The 13,912-nt window shown below is 34.8% G+C and overlaps 1 protein-coding gene, 1 long non-coding RNA gene and 1 pseudogene across 2 annotated transcripts in view; 2 read left to right on the top strand and 1 right to left on the bottom strand.

Moving 5' to 3' along the window:
- Positions 1-11,881, bottom strand: part of LOC139973712 (uncharacterized) — a 51,480-nt gene extending 39,599 nt beyond the window's left edge. The window contains exons 1-3 of the mRNA XM_071980558.1: positions 11,521-11,881; positions 10,369-10,434; positions 9,573-9,641 (exon numbers count right to left, since the gene is read on the bottom strand). Of these exons, the coding sequence (XP_071836659.1) occupies positions 9,573-9,641; positions 10,369-10,434; positions 11,521-11,590 (205 nt within the window). The 5' untranslated portion in view covers positions 11,591-11,881. The remainder of the gene's footprint in view (positions 1-9,572; positions 9,642-10,368; positions 10,435-11,520) is intronic.
- On the top strand, positions 5,452-8,084 carry LOC139973713 (uncharacterized). Its single transcript, XR_011795299.1, has 2 exons — positions 5,452-5,806; positions 6,661-8,084. It is a non-coding gene; the product is annotated as an uncharacterized lncRNA (long non-coding RNA).
- LOC139974598 (U2 spliceosomal RNA) lies at positions 5,872-6,087 on the top strand (annotated as a pseudogene).
- Positions 11,882-13,912: the final 2,031 nt, after the last annotated feature.

Below are 13,912 nucleotides of genomic sequence, written 5' to 3'. Positions count from 1 at the left end.
ATATTAAACTGCAGCTATAAATATAATAGAATATTAAACTGCAGCTATAATTAATATATATATATATATGTGCGTGTGCTTGGGTGGGTGCGTGCGTTTGTGTGTGTATACAGATATCCATGTATTACAGATCGATACTAAGCGCTCTAGATAGTCTAGCTGTTTGTGTCGTTTTTTATCTCCAAAGTTTCGAAGGTTCGCTTCAGTTTATTGTTCCTGTTGCGATTACGATGGAATCATGTATGGCATCAGCTTTGGCGATCATTATCATTATCAAAACATATACCACGTCTGCGTGTAATTTTTGGATTTAATTTATACCCTTTATACAGCCTGTATTCATCTGTCAATTTAAAATTTAAATTAAAAAAGGGTCGTTAAATCTTTTATCACGTCGCCTGATCGAGAACGAGTTGACACTGCAGCTATAATTAATCAACAGCAAAAGCGTTTCTGCCAAGTTATTATATGCATTACTTTCCTTGTATGACAGGCATCTATTATCGATGCAATAACATTGCAAGGACATGTATACATACGACCGACTTCTTTGTTTGTACCATCATTATAGTAAAAACCGGAGCATATTCTATGAAAACAAGCGCTATATGATATTCAAATTAATCCGGTCGAGTTACTTACAATTAGTACGAAAGCTTATATTGAGCTTAAAAGAAATAGGCTAAGTATATTACCATTAAATATGCAATATGATAGTACAATCATGGAGATATAGATATCAATCATAATCATCGGTACACGCCAATCGTTGTATGTTTTAAAGGGATATCCGACTGCTGGAGTTGCTTGCTAAATATAAATGCTGGTTTTTTTTTTTAAAAATCCTGAGGTCAAAACAAAATCCTCTTAGTATTTCGTTTGGTACACGTGTTAGGTTTTCAAATTTTGTGTTATTTGTGAATCTAACTACAGCAAAGTGAATGATGTTATTTTGAACTGAAAAACGTTTTTCATTCATCATAATATTTTACTTGCATATGCACAGAGAAGAATAAAATTTCCACAAAAAGAAAAGTTCCATGTTGATGAAATTTTAATGCTGAGAACGTTGCCCATTAAGCAAATCTTCAGACTGTAGGCCTATCAGGTTTATGGATACATCAAACGGGAGATTGTTATAGAAAAAGCAAAGGTCTCGAAAACATTTGCCATTATGACATCAATGCAGACCACGTATTGTGATGCCCACCCTCGAAGAATGAAAGATTAAGCAAGTCAAAAATAGACCAATACATTCAATCAGCAATATATATTTATATTCATATATATATATATATATATATATATATATATATATATATATATATATATATATATATATACGATGTAACAATGCATTCTATATTTAAAATTCACTTCATAACTGAACATTAAATGGAACTTGCTTGACGGAATCATTCAATCAGCCTGCAACCTGACAGCATAATTATGATGAGAGTGCACTACGTAGTAGCCAGAGTAGGCACTTACCCCCAACCCCATCTTCTATATCGCTGAACAAAGAATGGAACAATTAAACGGAAAGTAAATTTAAAATTATTTTAACTCCCAAAATCTATAAATGAGGGAAAAGGATGGTGTTTGGGTTTTTTTGTGGTTATTTTTGGTTGATACAGTATAAAGTTAGAACCACTGAGCCTAGAAGCTTTATTAGTCAATGATACAAAGATGTATGTTTAACTCTCATTGCGGTATCGTAACGTAGTCATTAGAGGTTATTCGTATATAGCAGTATGAAAACATTCTAGTATCAGTTAAGGCTGAAAGCTCAAATGACCAAAGAGTGAATGAACCAGCATATATTGAAAGATAAAAGTGATCATGTTGCACTGATTTATGGGGACGAGGGTGTGGGCGGGTATTAAGGCGCAGGTTCCGGCAAAGTCTCTTCCATAGTCTCTTCCTAAGTTTTAATCTTTTAAGGATTAGAAGAAACTGTAGTGACGAACACCAATATTATCGTCTTATGTTCTGTTTGGATGATCGGAATACAGATTATATGTGCGCTGTGATATGAATGCATGAATTTCAAAGTACGAAGATTTCGTTGAACAAATAAATATTTGCCGGTATTATATATACCGAGATAGCTATGATTACAAAGAACAACGATGATGCTGGATACGTCACTTGCATCATAATTATGCTGTAAGACGTGGGTGTGGCCTATGTGTCAAGTTTATGCGCGTTTTTCTCTACACAATGAAAGTTACCACATTGTTTACAATATATTCAAATATAATATATATTTATATATATATATATTTATATATATATATACATATATATATATATTTAAATATATTGTAAACAATGTGTTAACTTTCATTGTGCAGAGAAAAAACGTTAGGACTACCCTATCGCAACGCAAAGCAGTAAACACACGCCGACAAACACGTGTTTCCTCTGCTCCTCTCGCTGATTGTTTTCATTCTGTAGTTTGTTCTTGTATAGACTCTCTAGAAACTCTGTATACTCATCCCCTATTTGCGATGCACTGGTTGCAATGTCTAAGCGAAGCATTGTCGATTAAAGGGGCAGACAGGGTTACTAAGTAAATTACTAAGCTATCTCCTCTGGACGGGGATATATTTTGAACCAGAGTTCAATTTTGTACCAGATGTTTAAACTAGCATATACTAAAGCGATTGTCCCATTAATCTATATTGTTTATGCTTTTAAGTTAAAAAGTTGGAGAAGTCAATTTCAATTATAACCAATGTGACCTTTAATAAACATGAAATTTTACACACAAGTAAAAGTCATTCATAAAATCCATTCCAACCACGCTCCGTTTGGCCAGACTTTTTGAACTTTGAGTAATTATGAAAAATGTTTCCTAAAATGCTCAGTTCCACAGGCATCTTGTTCATCAAGTTAAGAGGACGGTCGAATTTTCATCTCAACGAATTGGAGGTTGCAGTTACCATTAGAGAAAATGTTTTCTCCGTTGTTACCATTGTAGACACCGTTGAGGTTTTCATAAGTACAACCTGACGTACAGCTGCTGCTGTATTGGAAATAATCGCAATTGTAATTAGAAAAGCACCGACACCAAGTATTCGAGTGCCACCAGCCGCCTCTGTGCTTCTCTGCACAGTTGTAGATACCACATGCGTCATTGTCTCTGTCATACGTACTGAATTGTTTTCCTCTGCTGTCAACGAAAAAATTACCTGTGAGGTAAGATAGTAAGAACCATCAGTAATTAATGCTAGTACAATAAACAATAGCGTACGTATCCTGATGTATTGCACACTTTTGATAATAAATCAGTTTCATAATATACTGGTAAGAAGGGGGTGGGGAGGGAGGGGAGGATTACCTTGAAAGAGGTTCAGAATTCATTATATTTCAAGTGCTAATTTATTCTTTACTGTTCTTTAGTTTAATTAGGTTTCCTTCTGAATGGAGGTGGGTTTAAATAAACTAATGTATATTAACATACAAACTATGCTTGCCAACAGGAGAATATTGTCTGTTGATATTAATTATTGCGTATAAGTAAGTGGGCCGGACGTTTCGATCCTAGCAGGATCCTCCTCAGATGCCGAATGACAAGTTACAGTAACGGAAGGGTCCCTTCTGTTACTGTAACTTGTCACTGTAATTTGTCATTCGGCCCCTAAGGAGGATCTTGCTAGGATCGAGACGTCACGCCCTATTACGTTTACACATTCTATTACACACTGGCTCTTCAGTGGATAAGCAGTTTGGTAACAGTTGGTTTTATTCAGATATTAAATATTATGATAAAATTAGTAACAATTGTATTGGGTCCTAACCGAAAGCTAAATCCTGGGCTTTCCATTAACTAGTTTTGATTTAGTTATTATTTTTTAATATTTGTAATTTTATCTATGTCTCTATGGGTCTTCTTGATTTAATTGTTTCACAGATGTTATACTAATCATTATTCTGCTAGAAGTGTGTGTTTACTGCACGCCCTCAATTTTGTATTCTCTTTTACTGGTTCTGTGGAGATATATAGTCGTATTCCTCTTCCATAATATATCCTGTTCTTATACTGATGCTTGCTAATTCTGCAACGTTCAAATTCATCTGCTGGTCAGACTACTTCGGTGTTTTGTCAATGATACCAATGATATCGAATTGATATGTGGATAGGATAAATACCTACACTATACGGTCTATTTAAAGTAATGGCCCCAATAGGACGAGATTGTTTGCAAATTGATTTTTGTAAAGAAATCATGAGATTGCTGGCTCAAATCCCATTCGAAAGAAAACGATCTTTGCTTTTCCAAGATGATAAAATAAAAACTGGCGAAAGTAAAAAGGCGCTTCTTTACATCAATTACAACTACTTGAGATGGTTGAAAGGGAGATACAAATCAACAACAACATGGTATTTTTGATTACTTCATCACTTGTTCTGTTTCTATCGGTTTTTGCTTTCTAGTTAATGCGCGACACTGATCATACATACCCTGAAATGGATGATAAACTATATAATTTTCTCGTCGATACAACTAGAGAAGTGTGACGTGTGAAATGAGCAGGGGATTGTTGTTGTAAGGGTTTCTGTTCAAGTGTACTTATACATAATTTGTTGGTAATTTTTAACATCAAAATGTGGTGAAACCGTGACGACCATTTTCTCATGAAGTTTAGTGTGAACATAACAAGTAACTCTAACTTGACCTACTATCCAAGGAGAGGCTCAAATAACAAGTATGCAACAAACCTGTATTTCCAATGCTCCTGCCCAGTTTATTCATTGTGTAGTAGTTGCTTTCAGACTGTATTTGAAACTCTGTATATTCAGCATATAAAGCCGATCCACTAGAAGTAGTGATGTCAAAGCGAAGCTTGTAGTTTCTCTGGTTCGTCAAGTAATGGAGCTTTTCATTTCCTAGCCATAAGTTCCTGCTGTCACCGAACCCTTCTTTATACGCAGTCCAGTTTTGATAAAAACTAGTAAAGCCATCAGTACGACGTTGAAACACCTGAGAGGATAGCGGGTCAAAATAATGAAAGGTTATGATGGGCGAGCAGTTGATTCATACTAACAGGGAGTAACGAAATACCGAACGAATATATATTTAACAAATATTATTTCAGTATAAAGAACGTAGGACTTCCTTTCTTTCTTTAGGGGGTGGGCAATTTTTAGGATTGTCATCCTTTTCATCTACTAAAGTATTTTAAGTTATACTCAATCCCCGGTAAGGAATTATAAAAGTGCAACAAAACTGAAAACCGAAACTTGTACTTCCATTAGCGTCTGTTATAGACTAAATCATTATACCTCACATATACACAGTTGAAACATTCATGTTGTTCTATAAAGACTTACGGTCCATCCTCCACCGTTTTCCATTTTATATACATATGGGCTTTTTCATTTTTTTCCTTCAAAATCTTATAAAATTTGGCTTGAAATTAGTGTGTAGGGTAGGTAATTAAGTCTTCTAATACAAATGTGTAGGTCCCCTATGAGTACACATGCCACATTAACTTTCATGTTGCTGTTATTAATGTGTATGAGCATAAAATTGTGGAGCACATTTAGGGCGGTGTAGATCCCTTGAATTTTATCCTCAGTCCTTGAAGTTTTATATGGTCAGACTATAGTTTGCCTTATTAATGTTTTTGTCGTTTATACCTGCAAGCATTCTCATTTCTTGCCTTAATCTCTTTTACAGATGAAAAGAAGAACTTAGCTTTCTTGCTGTTGCCATTGCTTTTTCGAGGACGGGCAAAGACGAGCGGATCTACTACGGTGACTAGTTGCCTTCAAGCATCCATAGACGATCAGCCAGTAAGCAAAATCATTAATTATATATTTTTTTTGGTATTCTTTTGGTGGTACACCTTTTGGTTCCTTTCGCTTCTCGGCCTTTTGGCTAAGATCATGTGTAGTATCTGTTCCCTTCGGGAATGGTGATACACACCTGACGATGATCACACAGTCACAGTCCCGATGCAAGGGGACTGGGGCTGAGAGCGGATCAGTCGTTTGGTAGTTTGGTTTTCGTGCCCAGGTTCTTTCCTGGGTGACTTTTTCTTAAAAAGTACCTTTTGGTTCATACCAGCTCAGCTGAAAGTTTGTTTAACCTCATAAACTTGGTGTGTTGTTGTTTATAGTGAGCAGAAGAATGCTACTTATTGTGCTAGTGGTCAAAGGTCATTTGAGGTTAACAAGGGCCAAACACTTAAAACCTTGTAAATATGCTAAATTAAAGAGTGAAAGTTAGATGAATCTCATATGTGATGCATATAGGTTTGCCAACATGAGTACATGAACCCATTGATTATAGTAGAGGTCAGAGGTCATTAGAAGCCACCAGGGCATTTTTTTTAAATTACACTAGTGATGAAATGGGGGAAGGTTCAATAAATTTCATCGTCGGTATGTAAACCCTGGTCATAACAATGAAGTGATCCGGTACTTGATAGTGCAAGGGAAAGGTCATTTGACATTAATGGGGTGGGCGTTACACTTTCAAAACCTTGTCAAGATAACTATGTTGACTTTCCTGACCTGTTTTTTCTTTTAATTATACTGGTCCACAGTATCATAGCATTGTTCAGAAGTCTTAAAACTCTGTCTATCCACCTGTTTTTGTTACATTTTATTTGCAACTCGAGGAGTTTATTTTCTTTAATTTGCAGTCGGTGACAAGTGTTAGAGGACTACTGCAAGACAATATCGAAGGATGAGCGACCACAGCCATTCATTCTGTGCTTAGGAGAGAGCAAAGGTTCCCCTCAGCATTTTTTTGTGATAATTGAGAGACATCCAATAATGCAGTCCTCACTCCTAACGGCAGTAGACTATTTGTTTTAAAGTCATTATGTGTTGGACATTAAGTTCCAAACTCAATGTAAGGGGGTTTGGGAGGTTTTCCATGCTGAGGTATATGAACTTGGTTTTATCAAAAGTCGTTCACTGAGTGCCTTTGGAGCTTTCGTAGCAAGCAGAAGTGTTTAAGGGTCAAAGTGTCTTGCAACAAACTTTTCAAATGGTTTCTCGGTATTAACCTGACATGTTCACAGGTTGCTTTAGTTTCATATATATTTACATATTAAAGGGAAATAGTAACTGTTTGCCTTGGCAAACTGTACCTACAAAAAATCTGTATTTTTTTTGGGGGGGGGGGGGGTGGGGGTAGATTTGTTATTGTATACAGTTGTGAAAGGTTGAGGCAGGGTTGGTATATCAAACAAACATTTAATTTTGTGTGTTTAACAGATCAGGTGCCAGCAGTGTCCCTATGATCACTTATAATTGTGATCTTGAAGCTGCTTTTATTTCTAGTATGTAGAATCAATGTGGGATGTGTAACCATTTGGCTTTTGTTTGAAAAGATGTTTAAATTTTACAGTTCATCAATCATCTAAGCATAATCAAAATGTTAGCAAAATATGCCTTGGCTCCTTGTTAAAGCAATTGCAGATACAATGGTGTATCAATATTTTTCGGTTTGTGTGTCCTTGTTTAAAACATAAAATGGTTAGCTTCAATTGACTATATGTTGGAAATTATCAGTGATATTATATTCACTTATTAAGACCAGAATTGCTTGAAAGAGACCAACATTAAGCTGTACATGATTGTGTGTTGCACCTGTACCTTGTGCAGTTGATGTCAACATACAGGAGGTCTTCTGTGGTCAACACATTTCAAGAACTGAATATAGTAAACAATGGCAAAATATGGATAGCTAATATTTTCAGCTTTAATATTGTTGATATGTGTTTATCCCCATTGTGAGTTTATGAAATTATTGCTTTGGATGGAAGTCACAGATCATTTAACCAGGTAAATAGAAGTCAAGCACTGAATGCTGTGAGAATTCATACTGGAGGAACAATCTGAAGTCGGCTAAGACCAGAAAAATAAAAGTATGAAAAACATGTAATACTTGTTTGTTCTTTATCATTCTCTGTTTAAGCTTTATAACCTATTAAATAAACCCAGTTGTATGAAAAATGTTACAATCCAATGTTGGTATTGTATTAGTTAACCAACCACTATTATTTTTAACTAGCTGTTGGGCAAGAATCATTGGGTAAAGAAAAATCCATTGGTAAAAGGTTTTACACAACCATTGGGCAAATCGCTGACCAACATTGTTGGGTAAAGGCGTTGGGCAAAGGTGTTGGGTATTTATTTAACCGTTTGCTGGGCAAAATCATTAACCAACTTAGTTGGGCACTTTCTTGCCCAATATCAACCAGGAGGCATACGGACCCAACGGTTGTGTAAATAATTGCCCAGGTTGGGCAATAATTTGCCCAACAATTTTAAGAGTGTATACATCCTGGCAGTCTGTATACAAGGATTCACAAATTTCACCTTCACCTTCATATCCTTCATTACAATAACACTGTCGTACTTCATTCTTGACATCACACACAGCATTTATACTACAGTTGTAGTCATCCTCACAGATCAATCGGTTATTGCTACAGGAACACTTCTGGGTGCAGTTTTCGTTAACGTATGTTTCTCCATTCTAAAACAGATGAAATGTAATCTATACATTGGAAGCCTTAACACAAATGTCGTAAGATTAATTAAATGATGTGATCAAATATCCATTTAAAGGGAAAATCTTTCAATTGTCAGCTGACATTTAAATAGATGTCACAATAGCTCACCGATATAACCAAGTTGACATCTGCAACGAAACAGCTGCATCTACTCGCACTGATACAGTCACTTCCATTTAGCATTAATCCAGCTTTGCAGATACAGCCCTTACTAGCTAAACAGGTACTGTTACAAGCAGACTCTCCTTTGGGATCTTCACATGTTGCTTCACAAGTGCAGTTTCCATAGATCATGTTCGGAGGACACGTATACATCAAAGAACCTGCATGGAGATAAGAGCAGTTTAGCATTGAAATCTCATGATTTTTTTTTAAATGTTTCCATGTAGTAACATCTTAATATGAACTAAACGGCGGAAAGCTAATTGCAACTTTAAAGAAAGCATGGTAATAAATCATAGTGCAAATTAATGCATAATAAAACTGGTCACATATATAATTACATGATATTATTGACATACTACGTGACTTACGTAGAGTCGTGCTTTGTGGTTCAGAAGTGACTGCAGTAGTTGGTTGTTTGGTATCTTGCATTGTCTTACCTTTACAGGATAGGAAGGATATTTAGTGACAATTTTGTATTAATATAAATGCTGTGAAGTGGGTTCAATTAAATGGAAATAGAATTCTCTTTATTTAAGCCCTCTTTTTGGTTGTTTGCACGACAGTTTAGACTATAAACTTATCTTGTTTTCGTAAGAAAGTGGCATGAGATGGTGGAAAATAAGAATATCATTAACAACACAAATAAATTATCAGCTAAATTGTTAACGTATTCCCCATGGACCAGATAATAATAAAATAATATGTCCGTGTATCATAATTTAATAATCTCTTCTTTTAGTCATGAACCTCTCACTACATAACAGGAACTAAGTCATAACAATCGCAAACAATTGCATAATTAAAATGATTTCTTATATTTTTACATGATGTTATTTCAATGAGTGTTATGCTACGGGACTTACCTGGAGTCGTGCTTTGTGGTTCAGTGGCCATTGCATTATTTGGTTCCTTTGTTTCTTGCATTGCCTCACCTGAAAAAAAGGATAGGAAGGATGTTTAGTGACAATTTTGTATTAACATAAATGCTGTAAAGTGCGTTCAATTAAATGGAAAGAGAATATTGTTGAATTAAACCCTCTCTCTGGTTAGTTTGCACTACAGTTTTCAGTTTTCATATTAAAGTGATTTAAGATAGTGGCAAATTTTGTGGTCATTAACGACAGAAATAAATTAACATGATGTTATCTTAACAGACCAAAAAGGAAGAGAAGAGGATGTTTGAAGTGGCTGTCTTTATAGACAGAATATTGTAAATAATGCGAATATTGTAAAAAAAATTACAAGCCTGTTCTAAGAGACGATATCTTATAGACCTATACTTTATTTTTCCAAATCAAGACCTTGTTTTAAAAAAAAAAGATCATGAAATGAAAGAATATTTTCAAATTGAAGTGAGGAGGATGACATGTCTTTGGTCTCAGAAATTTTTTATATAATAATATTTTATATTATTATGCACGCAGATCATGAAGATATAATAACGAACCAACAAATACCGATATTAAGTGCTGTCTCTAAAGCAATGGAATTTGGTACCAGTACTTTTGGTTGAAATGAAAATTAAACGAGCTATAGGAAGACGTTGAAAACAACTTGCAACACAGTGAAAGGAAATACATCAACTTTGTGTCATGTTAAACTTCTTATAATATAAACCATAGTTTGTCAACATTCTGTTTTTCTGTTTTTTTTACTTACTTTTACAAGGCGAAGGTAAACAGTGACTTACTTTACATGGAAATTTCGAAGCAAAATCACACAACCCTATGAATACGAAAAATGAAGAAACATCAAAAGCAGCTACATGTGCAAGCACAAAGCAGAACATGGAATTCTTTACAAAAGAAGCAAATATGAAGTAAATTTTAAATTCGGATGGTATACATAACCAATATTGAAATCGTCAATAACATTAAACAATGCATTTGGCAGCAGTCCACGTACTGCAAATTCCAGTCCAGATGTGCTTCTTTGTATATTGAACTAGTTGACTGTATACTAAGAGAGAAGAAACGTTTCTGGGTATGATGGCCAGTTATGTGGCGTAACTTTAGATAACTAATCCATTAGTCAGTTGTGTGATATTATTTCCGTAGTACAAACATCTAGAACTTCATCTGATGAAACGTATTCCGTAATCAGTCAGTCCATAACAAATAATGTACTGTGTAACGACTGCGCAAATTAAACCAAGACTTGGGTATTTAAACGTCTTCAAACGTTTGAAGAAAGGCATAAGGTTGACTTTTTTAAACGAAATTTAATTGGTCATATATCAATAGCCCTAGAAACTGTAAACACAGCATATTTCTAGAAATCAACTGGTGTGACTCTAATATCACCAACAACAAAAAACTAGATGAACATACAGAAGTTAGTAAAATATAGATAACCCGCCGATAGTTTACATTTTCCAATCAATTGTCTGTATTCTAGACGGATATACGAATAGGTAAGGGTAATTATGTTGATATTCAAGCAGCTTGAGGTCCCACAAAAGTGGAGAATCCTTGCTCGTAATTTGCGAAATGTTGTGAAAGTTGCCTTGCTCACGTTGCTCTTGTTTCACAAGGTTACTAAAATAAGCCATTAGAAGAACTTCAAACCTGCTGCAGTATGTCTAAGAATGATGTGATTTAGAGAAGTGGAAGTCTACATAGTTAATCGAATAGAAACGAAATTTCAAACAGAACAGGATGTACTTTATGTATGTTCAAATCCCTCAACCAAGACAGCCTGACAACCCCCACGGGAGACTTAAAAAGTCTAATCATATCGTTATTTTGTTTATGGTAAATAGAAAGAAACTGGAATATACAATTTTTAGTATCATGACAAATCGATACTTATTTCCGGCTTCCATCATATCGATGATGATTATTGCTAAATAGAAAAGCTGAAACAATTTCTTTCTCTTCATTGTGATCTAGGTTGACCGTTCTACTTGTCATTGATGTTCTACGTTAGGCTTTGAAAGACTGAATTGGCTGCTGTGATGTCTTTAAAGTAGACTACGTATAGCTTTGTTCTCAGCAAATATATACATGTATTACTATAAAGCTGATTAGACGAAGTGACTAATTATCAATATAAGAGTGCGATATTGTAATTACGTCATCGACAGTAAATCAGCTTTGTCACTTAGGTTTACATTTAGTTTTTTTCTTTAGAATAAGACAATTAATCACGCTTCCAGCAATATGTAACGTTTACTTTACCAGAGATAAAGCTTGGCGTGTAGCGTCTCTCGTTCTATTCAGTAAGTTCATTTTATTGGCTTTGCGTGATAACCCTTCAATTATTTCCAGCTAAAGCAAACGCGCTATTGTTACTAGATAGGCTCTTTATGGATTCGAAAAGTACAAAAAGAGAGCTTGAATGTTTAACATATATCAGTGAAAACTGAGAGAATGGTTATTAATTACCTTACTGCAGATATATTAATGATAAAATAAATTGAAGCAAATCGTTAATAGAGAACTGACTGAGAAGTGTAATTACACTTTTTTAATGAAAAACCATTTTTTTTTTAAGCTTTCAAATTCATTCTTATTAAACAAATATCAGTAAACCAACATAATGTAGAATAACAAATTGGTCCAAGACATGGTTATAGGCTTTGGAAATCACATGACATGTGTTAAAAAGTAGTGCTATGACTGTTTCAACTAACACAACACAGTAATTGTGGATATATATTTCTATCTTGAGTTTGCACTATACTTTCAGTCTTCAAAAATTAATTTGATTATGCTAAATTTTGTGCTTAATTGCATAAATTATGCCTACTTTTTTGGACGGTGTGTATATTGTGGGGTATCTTGCAATAAGTAACTTTCAGTTAATTGGTTAAAATAATCACGATTTGATAAGACTTTCATGTAGGAATGGTAGTAAGCACAATAACCTTCTTTGACGTCCAAGTTACGTTTCAGAATTTTCTTTATTAAAATATCTTTACAGGAATGAAGCGAATGTTATACAAAACAATACATATTTATGAAACTAACCGCTATTTAATATACATGGAGAATTTTCAAAATGTTTTAGAGATCTTATTTTGTTCAGATCGCTGCATTAAGTTAATAATACTTTGTAGACCTCTATGGAGATACAACGATGCTTGATGCTTTTTCACTGACAAAACAATGTAACAATTTGCTGTACACAGTAACTATAGTCTCATTTACTATATGAGGTAAAAATTTCAACTGATTACCAGCAGATTTCAACAGATTACAATAAGAGTTCTGGTGGTAACATTGTCGATGGGAATATAATTTTGTGTATGGAAAGAATCACATTGAAAGGTTCAGCAGATAATATAATGTTGTGAAAGTTACGTCATTCTATTTTCAACAAGAAAAAAAATGGAAGTAAGAACCATGCGTTTGGTACAGGTTATATGCTAATGTTTTAAGCTTCAGATGTCGGTACTCCCTATAGTTATCTTGGTGGTCCCGATTAATTACAGTTTGGTAACAGCCGTGCTTTTGTTTTGTGTTTGTTCTCTCCTGTCGTGTCCTTTCGTTTGTTTAGTCTAAAGTACTTTGGTGTTGCTGTTTAATAACAACAACAAGTCACTAAGCGGCTGTGAACTATGCATTTATAATATAGAGTTTAAATGTATATGCCAGTTACATTGTTATTGTTCTGTCAAATTCCTTACATGTCCTTTATGTGTTATTTTTAATTCAAGTATGACCTCTGTTAAAAATACTCTCTACTTTAAATTCAGGAGCATACTTATTGCTATGATGGGTCGATAATCGTGTGAGATCAGTCATGACATACGTTTTCTATGAATGGATATCAAAGCCCAGGCGGTTCAATACTTTGTCTAGTTCCGATCCACTATTACACGCTTAATCATAGCACCATGTCACTATAGGTCTTCAGTGTCTTCCCATGGACATTGACCAGTGAAGGATAAGTAACGTGAACACCGCCGTGTTTAATGCGATAAAGGTAAACAAATCACCAGTCATCCCGCCATCGCTAGTTACCTTACCAATGGTCACTTGAAGCTTATACGCTAATAACCGGAGAGATAACAACCCCGTACAACATATGGTAACGTGCACTTATTAGGTGTCCATATCAATTGCTCAGATGTTCTCATTCAGGAAAAGTGCCCAAAAGCAGTAGGAGAACATCTTATTTGATATGTTGTCAATCAGGATCTGGATTTTTGTGGCTTGCATGTATCTCTCTCGCAATATCATAGTTTAATTAAATCATT

The sequence above is a fragment of the Apostichopus japonicus genome, chromosome 9 (genome assembly GCF_037975245.1).
Source record: "Apostichopus japonicus isolate 1M-3 chromosome 9, ASM3797524v1, whole genome shotgun sequence".
NCBI classification, from domain to species: domain Eukaryota; kingdom Metazoa; phylum Echinodermata; class Holothuroidea; order Aspidochirotida; family Stichopodidae; genus Apostichopus; species Apostichopus japonicus.
The sequence above is the reverse complement of the archived record's forward strand: the minus strand, read 5'-3'. Positions and strand labels throughout refer to the sequence as shown.